At 42.2% G+C, this 17376-nt stretch overlaps 1 protein-coding gene across 2 annotated transcripts; it reads left to right on the top strand.

The window, feature by feature from the left end:
- Positions 1–2349: 2349 nt before the first annotated feature.
- On the top strand, positions 2350–6692 carry LOC606461 (shugoshin centromeric cohesion 1). Of its 2 annotated transcripts, none has more exons than XM_008653657.3 (16): positions 2350–2486; positions 2577–2746; positions 2838–2875; positions 2985–3093; positions 3694–3717; positions 3814–3882; positions 3959–4006; positions 4126–4222; positions 4390–4447; positions 4603–4759; positions 4850–4912; positions 4999–5040; positions 5128–5227; positions 5497–5557; positions 5841–5927; positions 6018–6692. In XM_008653657.3, exons 1-16 carry the CDS (start codon positions 2468–2470, stop codon positions 6295–6297), a joined length of 1422 nt encoding a protein of 473 aa, XP_008651879.1. In that variant the 5' UTR covers positions 2350–2467; the 3' UTR covers positions 6298–6692.
- Positions 6693–17376: the final 10684 nt, after the last annotated feature.

The raw sequence follows: 17376 nt of genomic DNA, 5'->3' as shown, positions 1-17376 counted from the left end.
ATTTGATCTCTTTGTTTGTGTCTTGGAATGAAGTCTAGAGCTCTTGTATGAGGTTTGATGGCTGAAAACTTGGATGCAATGAAGTGTGGTGGTTAGAGGGTATTTATAGCCCCAACCACCAAAATGACCGTTGGTGAGGGCTTCTGTCGTATGGCGCACCGGACAGTCCGGTGCGCCACCAGACACTGTCCGGTGCGCCAGCCATGTCACCAGGCCGTTGCGTTCCGACCGTTGGAGCTCTGATATGTGGGGCCACCGGACAGTCCGGTGGTGCACCGGACAATCACTGTTCACTGTCCGGTGCGCCTTCTGGCGCTTGCTCTGACTCTGCGCGCGCAGTCACGCACTGTTCACTGTTCCTGTAGCTTTTGCAGACGACCGTTGGCGCAGTTAGCCGTTACTCCGCTAACACACCGGATAGTCCGGTGAATTATAGCGAAGTGGCTCCCCAAAATCTCGAAGCTAGCGAGTTGGAGGGAATCCACCCTGGTGCACCGGACACTGTCCGGTGCGCCAGACCAGGGCAGCCTTCGGTTGTCTTTTGCTCTTTTTATTTGAACCCTTTCTTGGACTTTTTATTGGTTTGTGTTGAACCTTTGGCACCTGTAGAACTTATAATCTAGAGCAAACTAGTTAGTCCAATTGTTTGTGTTTGGGCAATTCAACCACCAAAATCATTTAGGAAAAGGTGTGAGCCTATTTCCCTTTCAATACCCCCAACCACCTCCACTCCAACCATCCAAGCATTCAACACTCTCCATTCAATACAAGAGCAAAGTGCAACAGTCCAAGACACAAATCAAAGCCACTGATCCAATCAAAGTCCCCAATTCAATTCTAGTGCATTAGGACTTGTGAGAGGATCACTTGTGTTTCTTGTTGCTCTTGTTTGCTTGGCTTGGCTTTCTTTTCTTTCTCACTTCTTTATTCTCAAGTGCTTTGTAAGTGAGGCAAGAGACACCAATTGTGTGGTGGTCCTTGCGGGGTCTAAGTGATCCGTGAGATTAAGGTAGAAGCCTCACTTGGTCTAGGTGACCGTTTGAGAGAGGGAAAGGGTTGAAAGAGACCCGGTCTTTGTGACCACCTCAACGGGGACTAGGTTCTTTAGAACCGAACCTTGGTAAAACAAATCACCGTGTCATCTGCTTTATTTCTTGGTTGATTTGTTTTCCCCCTCTCTCCCGGACTCAGATTTTATTCTAACGCTAACCCTGACTTGTAATGTGTTTAAAGTTGTAAATTTCAGTTTCCGCCTATCCACCCCCTCTAGGTGACTTTCAATTTCTATCCAAAGACCTCCGCCCTTCGAATTAACACTCCAAAAGAAGTGCTAAACTTAGGATGAAGGTCCTTTTATCTAAATTGTGTTGCCTTGGTTCTCAATTCCTCTAGGAGATTGAAATCAAGTATTCAACATTGGCGCACACCTCCGATGATCTCACGACCACGACGAGCTTCATCACGTCGAAGAGCATGGCAAGCCATCAAGCTTCGTCAGCTTCCATGGAGAAACTTACTCTCCCCATCACTGGGGGCTCGAGCTTCGAACCCAGCAACAAAAAGCAGAAGAAAGAAGCATAAAGAAGGGTGCAGCATGTAGGTGTCCAAGGACCCTACATCAGGACCAAGTGGTCCTATATTCCTATTATCTTCTCTCATGATGATCTTCGTCATAAATATTATCTGCACATAGATGTTATGATTATCTCTTGTGTAATCAATGGTTTTGTAGTCCACAATGTTCTGGTCGACCAAGCAGTGATGCAGATATCATATTTGTCAAAGCTTTTAGTCAAATGCAAGAGCCCAAAGATAAGCTTCAAGATTCAGCTTTTTCTCTCTATGGCTTTGGAGGACAACATGTGATAGCACTAGGAAAGTTGATCATGCCCGTTACCACTTGTTACACCCGTGGCCGAGGTAGGCACCACCGCCGGCGTGAGCGGACGACTCCGACGAGTTCCTGGGCGCGAGGTCAAGGACTCCGACGCAACCTCAACGAAAACTCATATAAGTTTAGGTGGATTTATGTTATTCGATTTCTCAGTGTCTTTTCCCATATAAACTGAAGTGTTTATACTGATTACATGAGATTAACTGCCCACGAACCGAGGCCCATAATCCCCCTCTTAATCCCTCCATTATGGCTAAAGCCCAAAACCCTAGATCTGCTACTCTGCTCCACATGCAGTACTAAGGCCCTATTTAGGATAGATTCAGCTCTAATAGATTTGATAGATTTAGTGGAATGGGTCATTATGTGCTCCAAAAAATCACGTTGTTAAAGCTATAAGCCTTTAGAAAACATTTAGATAAATTATTTTAGACTAAAAATATTTTTAAAGGAGAATCTGGAGCATCTCAAACACCCCCTAACATTCCAGCTCCCGCGCCGCTCTACCGTCGTCGCTTGAGCTCTCTCGCTGGCGGACCGCCCCCCTCATCCCTGCGGTCACGCGCGACCTCCATGACCTCCACCGCTGCAGGTAAGTCTTCTTCCCCGGCTCCGTTCTAGCTTCTCCGCCCGTCCAAGACGCGCTATCTCAGCTTCGAGCTTCGACCCATTGAACCAGAAGGTGCAGGAAGCGGTAGCTTGAACCCTCCGCATTCGAACCCTAGCGGCGATGGCGGCCCTAGGATCCGGTCGCCGCCGGGGAAAGGGAATAAGCCCGTCGCTCTCGCCGACATCACTAACACTGGGAAGCCCAACGCCGCCAGATCCATCACCGTCCCCGACCTCGTTAAGGTGAACTTCGTCACTTTTGCTCCAACAATTTCAGTTCGTTTTCTACTGGAAATTGGTTCGCTGAGCTCGATAATTGCTCTCATTGTTGCAGGAGAACACCAAGTTGCTGACTCTGCTCAACGAGAAGACGTATGTTGCCTTGACTCTGCGGGTGTGTTTGTGGGTGGGTGTGAGGTGAGGGCTGGGGCGATCGCTATTTGTTTCCTAATTGATGTAGCTTATCTTTCCTTGTCTGCAGAAAGATTATTGACCTCAGCAGGGTTGAGATATACAAGCTCCGTCTTGCCCTGCAAGCATCAAAGCAACAGAATCTACACCTTACACAAACCAATTCGCAGATGCTTGCGGTTTGTCTACAACTCTACATCTCCATCCACTCCGTGTCTCACCATGGATACACTAACATTGATATTTTGCTCGTGTGCTATTCCTTTGTTGGCAATCCAATTGGATGTGGCATGCTATCCTGCAAGTTATGCCTGTGCACCACAATAACGATATTTTTTCAAAGGGAAAAGTGCAAGTTTGCCCGTTCTGATACAGTTTTTTCCCAAATTATGTGTTGAGTTTAACTCCATTATGTTGAGTGTGAGAAATTGAGTACATTATGTATGCCATCTTTTGACTTTATCCTATCTCTGAACCCAAATATAAGTTCATTTAGGTTTGTATTAAACTAATCATTTTTAGCTTTGACTGTTAATAGCCAACAACCATACAGATAAGTAAAATAAGGCTGAGTACTAGATTCATCAGAATAATATATAACTCTTTCTGTTCAAAATATCGTATATTTATATACATTATATTGATTGAAGTGTCATATCGGAGAGATGGATACTGTCAATGTTAATGGACCTACATTAAAGAAAACATTGCACACAGTGCTTATTTTGTGGTGCGAAATAGAGCACTGCCTAATATTTCTGTTTTGTGCTTCATTGCAGGAAATAAACACAGGGAAAGATCGTGTAAGTTGTCAGTTTTTTCTATGTTTTGACATCCATTGATTATCAGTACTGAGTATGGTGGTTATTGATTTCATAATTTGAGGATATGATCTGCAGATTAAGATGCTGCAGCATGAGCTTTCTTGTACAACAGCACTGCTTAAAGTAAAGGATTCAGAGCTTGATGTAAGTAAGAGTATGATTTAACTCGGCTTCTTTTCATTATAGATTCCATGATTTTATATTCATATGCTGTTTGCAGAGAAAGAAAAACGCTGGTAATGTACAGCAGAAGGGAGTAAAATCTCAGGTAGGTACATATGTGTGAGTAAAATGATTTGCTTTGTTAATTTTTTAGATATGGGAACAAATTCACTTTGTCATATACAACTACTATAATTCTGTTTTTTACTTTTGTAATGGAATTAGGTCTTGAAAACCAAAGCTTCCACAGTAGCAGTAGAGGCTCACCACGTTGGTGACTCAGTAACCAGTGGTGTTGAACACCATGTGGTTGAATCTCAATGTAAATCTCACTCTATTCTATTTTTTGGATTTTTATTTTTTCATAATGCACTTAGAAATCATGTCGTCTGTGTCCAACACAAAGCATTACATGTTCTACATCTTTATTTTGCTTTGAGTTAGGCACTGTTAGGTTTCTAATTTTCACTTGATTCAATTTCTTCTCAGCTGCCGTATCATCAAATACTGTCTGCCAGGAGCCACCACAAGATGGAAAGCAAAAGAGGTATTTTATCTATTTACTAATGTTCGAGCTGCAACTGCATCTAAATCTAGATAGCATGATTTGTCCATGAGGTTGTTCTTTTTTATGGAATGTGTCCTTTGCAGCTACACTTCCTGGTTGAAACTTGTTAAACTTCTGTTTATTTATATGATCAGAATGCCTCAACGGAGAAGGTCTTCAAGACTGAACCAAGGTTCCTGTGAGATCAGGGGAGTATCTCAGAACACACTGCATGAGAACCCTGTAGTGCCTGTAGCTCCTTCCACTTTAAGTCTTGAGAAACAGTATGGACAAACCACTGGAAAACATATGGTAAGACTTTCATATGTTTTGATTCTCTAAAAGGATTAATTAATATTGGGTGGTTCTGATCTGTGCAATATTTGGTGATATATTTTGCAGAAGTCACTGCAAAATGAGTGCAGTGCAACTGTGCATGAAGTAATAATGGCTTCAGAATTCGAGGTGCTATATGTCTATGTTGCAGTTTTTTAGCTCTAGTCATTGGTGTTAATACGTATCTTTTGACAACTGGTGTTTGATCCTATCAGAAAACTGAGATAAATGAGCTACCACAAAAAACAGATCTGAAGGTATGGGACACATTTAATAACCAGTTAAAGATTAAAGATGGAACCATTTGCAGATTTAATCTACTTGTTTCCTATAATGTTATTCAGGAGATACCAGAAGCATGTTCCAGTGAAACTGAAGTTCAGTCTCATAAAATTGGTGATAAGGCCTTCAACAGTAAACAAAACCATTTGACAGGAAGCCAATGTAACGACCCTCATTTTTCTGTTTTCCAACAATTCTTATGTGTCACTTATTTTATAATTATCCAGTTCATTCCAGTTGAAACAAATTCCAGTATCCAGTTTGAATAGACACATTCTGGTTTATTTGTTCCCATAAGCACATATTGTATGCTAGAAATTTAATCTTAAACCCCAAGGGTACTTCCCAAGTACATGCTAATTGCTGCAGCTTTTTCTGAACACAGATTTTGACAAATAATTAATCTTCACCCAATTACAATTCTTTTACAGCATCTTTGTCATTCAATACCGTTGACACCCCCGAGCCACCAGAAGACAACACTGTCAAGCGGTGAGGGTCATCCTTTTCATTGTTGTTTAAGATGCAATTGTAGCCAGAATTGAGAAGACTGGTATATTGCTGGGCTGACTCTAACTGTCTGGTCTGGTTTTCACCCCAGAAGGGCCTTTTTTGTGGTACATGATTTATTTTGGTTCATTAAATTAAATTGAGGCCTAGGAGAATTACATACTCTGATTTTCTTTTGTTGATAAAATGCAGAACTCTGACTATCTCATTTGTATTTAACACAATTCACCCAAATCAGCTGCTGAATCAGAAAGTTTGTGTGCAGGTGCTCAAAAAAACGGTCATCCATAGAGGATGTAAATGCCAAACTAGACACGATTACCAGTGAGCCATTGCGACATGAAGAAAAGAGGTTAGTCTTGCCTGCTTACTGTCTGCATTAAGCTAATGCAACTGTCTCCAACTGGAACATAACAACCTTGTTTGGCCTTAATATTTGCAGAAAATCTCGAAGGAAAATATCTGCAAGACTGAATTCAGTATCTTCTGAGCACACAGATATCGTTGTTGAGACTGAGCACAAAGATGTTATTGTTTCTTTGGCCGGTTCCACTTCAAATGTCTCAATGGAGCAGCGGACAAATCAAGAGCAGGATGGTGATTGTTTCTCAAGGAAATCCAATGAAAATCAGATATTAGGGAGGAGGTCTCTAAGACGAGCTGCTGAAAAGGTCGTCTCTTACAAGGAGATGCCCTTGAATGTTAAGATGCGACGACCTTAACTGCCAGGAGGATGACCATGGTGACATGTTGTAGCTTGCTGTCCTGACTAGCCTTAAGCAGGTATCCTTCTGTTTTTTTGTGTGCTCCAGAATCAGTGATTGCTTGCACATCTCGTTCTACTTCAAACGAACCACCAAACAGTGGCGAAGCTAGAGCAAACTTGAAGGTTGTACAATTGTTTTGTGGGTGCATAGACATCATGTGATCGTTGTGTATGTAAGATGAAAGTTTGTTCTTTATAATTAGTTCTGCACTTTTTAGACTCCAACAGCGAACTCGTTAAATATAGGGGTTGGTCAGCTCCTTTCTCTTTTCAACAAGAGACTGTAAAAAGTCTGTAATACCTAAAATTCTATTTTAGGAAATGTCTTCTAAAAATGGGTTCCCCACTTTATTCTTTTTGTTTTCTCCTAATGGGTGATGGGGATACTAAATGGTTGTCACAAATATAGATCCTAAACTTGTAAAACTAGAATCTAAACTGAAACCCAGAAAAATAAATAATAGGGGGTTTGCATATTTATTTGAGTAAATACTCCTTTCATCAAATACTATACTTAGATGCATGTATTACAATAAGTAATAAAAGAAACTCGTGTTCTCCTACTCCTCTACCCAACGCTGGTATTCTCCTCGGCTTGGGCCCCTCACCTCCTTCGCCATGGCGCTCGCCATGCCCTCACCCCCAGTTGCCGCTCGTCGAGCGCATCCTCGACGCCGAGCGCACCGACGCGCTGCTCCCCACCATGGGCGGCTAGAACGCGCTCAACCTAGCGGTCTCGCTTGCTGACTCGGGTGCTGCTCGTCGGGATGGATTGCCGTAGAAACTTGGCAGCGCCGCCTAGGGCTGGCTTGGGGCGGGGTGAATCTTGTGGCGTCCGTTCGTGGCCCTAAGATTTTACCGGTGCCTGGGCATCGCCGGACGCCGCCACCTTGAGTGCTCACACCGCCACGGTTCGTGACCAGGGGAAGAAGGTGACCTTGGGAGCGTCGGATTGGAATGAAGGGCCAGGATTGGATCAGTTGAAGCGCTTCATTCGTGGCTGTGGATCTCTGATCCAGCGGCACAAACTGCACCGGTCAAGTAATGTTCTTGGTCTAATCTGAGCGCTTGGCTGGGAATCCAACGTTGGAGAATTGCCTATATCCTTTCGTCAAACCAGATTCACAAAAGAACCCCCATATTTCTTCATAATCAACCCGCCGTCTCCCGCGAATCTTTCAAGTCAGCCCCTAATCTCTTAAGAAATAATGTGCCCAGTCCAGAAAGCCTGAGAAAATTCAGAATTTATTTTAGAAAATGATTTTTAATACAAAAACAATACTAGAAACTTGTGAAATTCATATTTAATTTATTTTAGCTCCAAATTAATTCATTCTAGTTGCATTAGACTTGTAATAATATTGTTTATCATCCAGTCACTTTATTTTGTTATGAGACCTAAAATAAAATTTTGTACTTAATTTCTTTTATACACCACTATTAAATCTTTAGAAATTCGTAACTCAATAACCGTAACTCCGTTTTGATCCATTCTAGTTGCATTAGTCTCACAATAATATTTATTATCATCTGGTAACTTTGTTTTGTCATGAAATATAGGCTAAAATGTGGCACTTAGTCTATTCCATATTTAACCATGTAGATCTTCCATAAATCATAACTTCGTAACCCTGACTCCGATCTTAGTAGTTCTCGATCCCACGATCTCGTAGCAGCGCGTAGATTATTATTATATAGTTTATTCTTATGCTTGGTGTGATGTTAATTTTGCCTATACATGTTTGTCTGTATTGCCACGTTTAGCATGAGTTTATGAGTCACCTGAAGAGCAAGTTGGTACCTGGAATCTCAAGTCCCAGGTAAGTTGTGCCCTTGATCACTTCTTTTTACCCAGTCATGTTCTGATTAATCATAATGATCTGCATAGGTTAATTTTGATGGGACCCAATAGGTTACCCTAGTTTGACTATCTTTATACCTTTTTACCACTAAATCTTTGCGTAGTACCTGCTATCGCTTTATGTGGATTTGGGTATAGAGATATATTTTATTCATGATTATCTTTTATTATCAGTTGTTATTTATTGTTCATGATAAGATCATTATGTTAATTGGAACATGGAGAACCACCCAGAAAAACAGTGCTACCACAAGGGTTTAATAGGACGCCCTTGGCTAACTAATTAGAAAAGCTAGTGGAAGACTACCTTACCCGAAAGGGGCAAGGGCAGTAGGGGAGTGGTCAGTGTAGGGAGGTCCTCGGGTTGATTTTGCTGCGATGGCGGTCAGGCGAGGGATTCCTGCATTGGAGCTTCCTATAAACTGTAGCGGGTTTTCTGAAGCTAGTGGAACTTTGTAAAGGTCTCGTAGTGTTACCTTGCCTCGCCTCCTCGGTAGAGGTGTATGGGATTGGCCGTCTCTTGGCAGATGGGTAACATGACTTGTGGGTAAAGATGCGCAACCTCTGCAGAGTGTAAAACTAGTATACTAGCCGTGCTCACGGTCATGAGCAGCTTGGACACTCACATGATCAATTTATGGAACTAAATTCAATTTGTCGTATGCATTGCATCGCAGGTATTGTTACTACTTTTGTTCTACTACTTACTTGGGTTGGTATTTACTTATACTTAGTAATTGCTAATAAAATTTTGACCAACTTTAAAAGCAATGCTCAGCTTCAACCATTCTCTTTGGTAAGCCTTACACTTCACGTGAGCTCCCATCTTTGGCGAGTTCATACACATTATTCCCCACAACTTGTTAAGCTATGAACGTATGTGAGCTCACTCTTGCTGTCTCACACCCACACAGGTCAAGAACAGGTACCGCAGGATGAGGCGCATGGAGAATGTTGTGCTGTGTTCGTGAGAGGTCTAGGCCGTCGTCTCCCAGTCAACTTTGGGTTGCTGGACCGTTGTCTCCTTATAATGTAATTATTTATTTATTTTGTATAGAACTCCTGTTATATAGTAAAGATGTGATATTCGATCATGTGCTATGATTCATCATATGTGTGAGACTTGGTCCCATCACACCTGGTGATTATGTTCGCACCCGGGTCTTGGTGCCCCGAAACCCGGGTCTGACAGAAGTGGTATCAGAGCAATGTTGACTGTAGGACGAAACCTAGATATAACTGGACAACCCTTACTTACCTTTGCTACTCGGATTCTTTTCTAAACTTTTCTTAACCTCTTCTCATCTATTTCCACTTTACTTTGATTATTCTTACCTTTTCTCTCTAAAGACAAATGTGGATTTCACACTTTGAAATCATATGCCTAAAGTGGCTTTTAGGAATAGGAGACCTGATTTTAGGAACAAAAACAAAACTATTTTATAAATATCTATGTACTTGAATGTTTGTTCTTATGATACTTGTCTCATTTGGATCTTTGATTGAGTGTGATGAGTTGTGGAGTAATGTCCACAATTACATCTGCATATACATATAAAAAATGCTTATAAAAGTAACTAGACAAACTAGATTATTTCCCATTAAAATATCTAGCCTAACAATATCCATCTCATCTTAAAAGATTCTATCCTACACTCATAGATCCATCTATCTCAAAAGATTCTAACATATCCTAATAATATATATTCTACCCTTGTAGATCTACCTAATATAAACTAGTCTAATCTAGTCATATCCAACCTAATCTAGATTTTATCTAATCTATTATGATCTAATCTAGAGTAAATTACTTAATGCTGGTACAAAAGATAAGGCCATAATCCTAATTCACTTACGCCTAAATTGGTGACTTAGATCAACTCGACCATACCCAATAACTTGACCTACATAGTATGTTACATAACCTATCCAAACCATTCAGAAGCAAAACATCCAAACTAGATTCTGACTAATCTCATTCAACTCATAGCTACCTACTAAACCAACTACACTACCTACTAAGTTGTTGCCTACAAATCTATCCTAACCTCTTATCCCTAACCCGGATAAAGACATCAAAACTCGAGAAGAAGGAGATCAAACTCGCGGAGGAATAGTAAGAGTCAAGCCATACTTCCAAAGGAATCAAGATCCACTATGCATGAGGGAGTCCTTCCTTACCCTACTATGTCCTACCCAAGCCTATCCATGCTTTACAGACATTATTATTATTATTATTCCTTCACATTGGGTGGCTATATATATAGATACCCATGCTCTCCTAATCACTCACTAATGAAAAAACAGGCTCTTGATTTTGAACTAATTAGAAACTAAAAGCTAAATTACAAACCAAGTCTTCTCTATCCCTTTTCTTACTAATCTCGAGGACGAGATTCCTGTTAAGGGGGGTAGGATTTGTAATACCTAAAATTCTATTTTGGGAAATGTCTTCTAAAATGGGTTCCCCACTTTATTCTTTTTGTTTTCTCCTAATGGGTGATGGGGATACTAAATGGTTGTCACAAATATAGATCCTAAACTTGTAAAACTAGAATTTAAACTGAAACCTAGAAAAATAAATAATAGGGGGTTTGCATATTTATTTGAGTAAATACTCCTTTCATCAAATACTATACTTAGATGCATGTATTACAATAAGTAATAAAAGAAACTTTGCATTCATTATGGACTTTAGGTAATTTGAGAAAGTTTATTATGTGACTTGAATAAATATGTTTTCAAATAGGAGATTATATGTAAGATCATTACATGAGTTAAATTATTGAATAAAACATTTATAAATATCTTCTAAAATATGCAACCTAAGGTATATTTTAATAAATGATAAAGATCAAAAGTTAGTGTCTTAATACACCTTAGGTGAGCATAAGTGGTGAATTCAAAATCATTTTTATAGATATGATAAAATAAATAAATAAATAAAATTTTGGATTTGCGTTCATAGTGAATTATTTTGTTGTTCGTTAAAATGTGAGTGCAAATTTAAGACCAAACCTGAACTTGAAATCCAAGTTTAAAAAACTAGGAAACAAAATAGGAAATATATAAAATAGAATAAAGAAAAGAAGGAAAGACTACCTAACCTAGGCCAAATTTATTCACTAGCGCCCCACCTCGTGGCCCATCTCCAATTCTCACCCCCATCGGCCCAAGTCATTTCTGTTTCCCGCTACCCACTTCACACGGCACAGCCTATCCCTGCCTGTTTTTTTGGATCTATTGCTGGTGGGCCCGAAACGCCAGGACCATCTTCCTCGCGGGCGAACGAAACAGAACTCCGCTGCTGCCTCCGCTGGATTACGCTAATTCGGCGCGGGTGCTCCACCAAACCGCCGCAGAATCCGCGGAGGATCTCCCGCACCTGTCGCGCGGTCTGACCGAGCTCGTCCTCGCCCCTGGGTATAAATCCGTGGTCGTGGCATCCCCTGGGCCATTGGCGAGCTGCATCACCGACAGAGGGTTAGAGAAAGGAAACGAGAGCCTCGCGGGAGCTCCTGCGCGGGGTAGCCCTGCTCCTACTCCTCTACCCAACGCCGGTGTTCTCCTCGGCTCGGGCCCCTCACCTCCTCCGCCATGGCGCTCGGCTAGGGATGAAAACGGGACGGGTACCCGGAACGGGTATCGGATACGGGTACCAAAACGGGACGTAATTTCGGATACGGATACGGGTATTTTTGTTTGTCGGGACGGATACGGGTATTACCCGGATATTGAACCTCAGATACGGGTAGGATACGGAATCACTAATACCCGGGCAGTACCCGAAAATCCCGGGTCGGATACGGGTACCCGGAATTCGGGTACCCGTTTTTTCTTTTTCTGCATAATATAGTTATAAAATCATAACTTTTACATATGAAATCGGATGAAGATAAAGTTTATATGAAAATTGTAGAGCTTGAAAAGATCTATGACTTTGTAATACATCAATTTTTTGTTTAAACAATATTTTAATGATTTAATTGTATTTTGATGATTTTCTATGACAAGAAATTAATAATACATAAATAGCCTCAAAAAATCGTGAAATTTTACGGAGATACAACATATGTCCATATGTAACCATAAAAAATGTTTGGATCATAAGATCTATAAGGTGCCCACGTTTCTTTCCTTTTACTTTCACTTATTTGTATGAGTTACATGTGAAATTAGTGTAAATATTTAAGTTTCAACATAATCAATACTTCACTTTATCATTTTCATACGAGGACTTGAGTTATCTTCATATAAAATGTTTATTATTTTTTATAACTTATTTACAATTTTTTAGTGAAACTAGAATATTTTATGAATTTTAAATATTGCGGTGTTGGTTCTACAATGTCCTTGTGATAAGCAACTTTGAACTGCATGATGTCAATTTTACTAGTTTTTTTTCTTACATCTGATCTATCATATACATGATTATGTATTGCTTAACTTATGGATGGTTGGACAATTAATATCATCGGATGAACTACTCGACAATTATCCGGTACCTACCCGACTAGTATCTGTTATCCGTTTCTTACCCGTCCGGATTATTACCCGGTCCCATCCTGTATCCGTCCCGAATCTTAACTATCCGTATTCGGTCCCGTATCCGAAAGAAATACATTAGGGTAGGATACGGGATGACCCTGTATCCGGCTATATCTGTCCCATTTCCATCCCTACGCTCGGCGCTCGCCATGCCCTCACCCCCAGCCGCCCCTTGTCGAGCGCATCCTCGACGCCGAGCGCACCGACACGCTTCTCCCCACCATGGGCGGCCAGACCGCGCTCAACCTAGCGGTCTCGCTTGCTGACTCGGGTGCTTCTCGTCGGGATGGATTGCCGTAGAAACTTGGCAACGCCGCCCAGGGTCGGCTTGGGGCGGGGTGAATCTTGTGGCGTCCGTTCATGGCCCTAAGATTTTCGTATCGGTGCCTGGGCATCGCCGGGCGCCGCCACCTTGGGCGCTCACACCGCCACGGTTCGTGACCAGGGGAAGAAGGTGACCTTGGGAGCGTCGGATTGGAATGAAGGGTCAGGATTGGATGAGTTGAAGTGCTTCGTTTGTGGCCGTGGATCTATGATCCAGCGGCACAAACTGCACCGATCAAGTAATGTTCTCGGTCTAATCTGAGCGCTTGGCTGGGAATCCAACGTTGGATAATTGCCTATACCCTTTCGTCAAACCAGATTCACAAAAGAACCCCTAGATTTCTTCATAATCAACCCGCCGTCCCCCGCGGGATACTTCTGGCTCTGGGGAATCTTTCAAGTAAGCCCCTAATCTCTTAAGAAATAATGTGCCTAGTCCAGAAAGCCTCAGAAAATTCAGAATTTATTTTAGAAAATGATTTTTAATACAAAAATAATACTAGAAACTTGTGAAATTCATATTTAATTCATTTTAGCTCCAAATTAATTCATTCTAGTTGCATTAGACTTGTAATAATATTGTTTATCATCCAGTAACTTTATTTTGTTATGAGACCTAAACTGAAATTTTGTACTTAATTTCTTTTATACACCACTATTAAATCTTTAGAAATTCGTAACTCAATAACCGTAACTCCGTTTTGATCCATTCTAGTTGCATTAGTCTCACAATAATATTTATTATCATTTGGTAACTTTGTTTTGTCATGAAATATAGGCTAAAATGTGGCACTTAGTCTATTCCATATTTAACCATGTAGATCTTCCATAAATCATAACTTTGTAACCCTGGCTCCGATCTTAGTAGTTCTCGATCCCACGATCTCGTAGCAGCGCGTAGATTATTATTATTATATAGTTTATTCTTATGTTTGGTGTGATGTTAATTTTGCCTATACATGTTTGTATGTATTGCCACGTTTAGCCCCCGCTGGGCATGGACAACGAGCTCTTCCTCTCCCGTACCCACGAACTCGCTAGGGATGGGGGCCCTTTCATCGCTGACCTTGAACCCCTCTTAGGCATTATCCTTGCTGCCCTCACGGTGCAGCACACTGGTCGCTCCCTGCCAGGCTTCCCCGCCCTCACCGACCCCTTGTGGACCAACCTCGTAGCGACCATGTTGGCCCCTCCTCTTGCTTCCCCTGTGTTGGTTGCACCCATCGCCACCATCCAGGCGGCTATCGCTTCTTCCCAGGAGCGGGAGCGTGCTGCGACCCAAGCCATGGAGCGCGAGCGCGCCATGGGGGTCGTCGTGACCACCTAGATTGCCCTTGCGCAGCGCCTTCTCCTCGGTCATAGTCCCACCCCTCCACCGGTGACCCTTGAGACTCCCCACACCTCTAGGCTCGACACCAACACCGTCGCCACCCTTCACGCTCAGGTCGACTGGGTTCACAACATTCGGTCCCTTGTGTCCGTTGTGTTGGACCCGACGTCCTCCTACTACCCTCACTGGTGCGCTTAGGTGGTCCTCACCCTTCAACAATTCACCCTCGTCGACCACGTCCTCGACGAACCCGTCACCTCGATGTCTCCATCGTGGGTTCAGATAGACAGTGTGGTCCTCTCGTGGCTCAACGGCACCATCACCGTCGAGCTACAGGACATCGTCCGTGACTAGGCAGACACCGCTCGCCAGGCGTGGCTCTCTCTCGAGGACCAGTTCCTCGGGAACCGGGAGGCTTGGGCTCTCCATCTCAACGCCTAGTTCCACCTGCTCTCCTAAGGGGATCTCTCCGTGGGAGAGTACAACCGCCAAATGAAGGGCATGGCGGGCTCTCTCCGCAACCTCGGCGAGCCTGTTGCCAACCGTAACTTGGTGCTGAATCTTCTGCATGGCCTCAGCCCCAGCTACGGCCACCTAAAGGCTCTCATCAAGATGAAAGGGGACAAGGTGATGGGCCCATATGGTATCCCAATAGAAATGTGGAAATGCCTTGAGGATATTGCTATCGTTTGGCTAACCAAGTTGATCAACCATGTTTTTCGATCAAACTGGATGTCTGATGAGTGGAGGAGTACATTAGTACCAATCTTCAAGAACAAGGGAGATATTCAAAGTTGTACCAACTATCGAGGGATTAAGTTGAAAGTCGCTTAGAGGGTGGTGAATAGGCGAAACCTGAAATTTATAACTTTAAACACACACTAGAGCCAGGGTTAGCGTTAGAATTAAACTTGAGTGTGGAAGATTGTTTCCCTTGCTATGAGTTGCGCAATTAATGCAGATGACGTTTGGGAGCAAACTCAAATCAATATTAGCAAGAAAAACTTTTGAGAGAGGAAAGAGGGCAAACAAATCAAGCGAAGATCAAACGAGTGAACATGGTGATTTGTTATACCGAGGTTCGGTTCTAAAGAACCTAGTCCCCGTTGAGGAGCCATAAAGGTCGGGTCTATTTCAACCCTTTCCCTCTCTCAAACGGTCACTTAGACCGGATGAGCCTTCTCCTTAATCAATCGGGTCACTAAGACCCTGCAAGGACCACCACACACTTAGGTGTCTCTTGCTAGCTTTACAAAGCACTTTGAGAATAAGAATGGGGAAGGAGAAAGGCAATCCAAGCAACAAGAGCACAAATGAACACAAAAACTCTCTCTCAAGTCACCAAGTGGTTGAGTTGATTTTGTGACTTAGAGAAGATTGAATGCTTTAAATGGTCTTTGAGTGGTTGGCTTTGCTCTTGTATTGAATAGGAACTTCAGAAAACTTGGATGCCAATGAATGAGGTGGTTGGGGTATTTATAGCCTCCAGCCACTTCCTATCCGTTGGCTGAGTTTGCTGGTGATGGACACATCGGACAGTCCGGTGGCGCACTGGACATGTACTATTCATTGTCCAGTATGTGCCACGTCAACACGCCCGTTGGGGTTTTGGAGCGGATGACCGTTGCAACCCTTGTCCTGTAGCTGCATCAAACAGTTCGGTGCCACACCGGACATGTCCGGTGACCTCTTACTTCTGCGCTCTGACTTCTGCCACGCACTATTCACTATTGTTCACTTTTGCAATCGACCGTTGACGCGCAGTATCCATTGCTCCGCTGGCTCACCGGACATATCCGGTGCACACCGGACAGTCCGGTGAATTATAGCGGAGAGCGTCCAGAGAATTCCCGAGAGTGGCATGTTCGTTTGTGCTTGGGCCTGGTGCACTGGACAGTGTCCGATGCACACCGGACACTATCCGGTGCGCCAAAGGCAGCACACTCTCAAGTCCTTTGCTCCAAATTTGTTTGTGTCCCCAACTGAATTTCTTTCTTGGTTTGTGTTGAACCTTATGCACCTGAGATAAATGACATCTTGACAAACTAGTTAGTCCACGTGGTTTGTGATGGACGTCAACCACCAAAATCGATTATAGGAAATGATTAGGTCCATTTCCCTTTCAATCTCCCCCTTTTTGGTGATTATGCCAACACAAACCAAAGCAAATATAGAGTGTAAAACTGTAACTAGTTTGTAAATATGATTGATGTGCATAGGTTACTTAGAGTTGAACCAATGAAAGACTTTTGTACATATGTCTAAGAGTGATGTGATTGCTTTTCTCCTATTAATATTTTGGACCATATTTGCACCACTTGTTTGTTTTCTTTTGAAAAAATCTTTTCAAAATATTTTTGCAAATAGTCAAAGGTATAAGAATATGATTGCAAGAAGCATTTTCAAGATTTGAAATTCCTCCCCCTGTTTCAAATGCTTTCCCTTTGACTAAATAAAACTCCCCCTGAAGAAATTCTCCCCTTAGCTTTCAAGAGGGTTTTTGAGACGATTCTCCCTTTTTGAAATAGATGCCAAATGAAATTATAATATTTGAAATCTTTACACTTATTCAAATTTTGAAGTCAAATGAGATACCAATTGTAAATCCATTTTGAGGCTAACTGAAATACTAATTGAAAATTTTTCATACTCATTGAAGTCAAATAAGATATCACTTGAAATAAACACTTCCTTTATTAAAAACTTGATATTAATTTGAAATATACAATTAATTTTTTAATTGGTGGTGCGGTCCTTTTGCTTTAGGCTAAATACTCTCTCCCCCTTTGGCATTAATCGCCAAAAACGGAGAACTTGAGAGCCCTATAATACTTTCTTCCACATTGGTAAAGTAAACATAAGTGAAGAGTTATACCAATTGTGAGTTACATGAGTAACGACAAAGGGTAAATGATACCGTCAGAGTTGGAGTGGAAGCCTTGTCTTTGCCGAATACACCATTTCCCTTTCAA

Source organism: Zea mays, chromosome 7 (genome assembly GCF_902167145.1).
Source record: "Zea mays cultivar B73 chromosome 7, Zm-B73-REFERENCE-NAM-5.0, whole genome shotgun sequence".
NCBI lineage: Eukaryota > Viridiplantae > Streptophyta > Magnoliopsida > Poales > Poaceae > Zea > Zea mays.
This window is presented reverse-complemented; position numbering and strand designations above follow the sequence as displayed.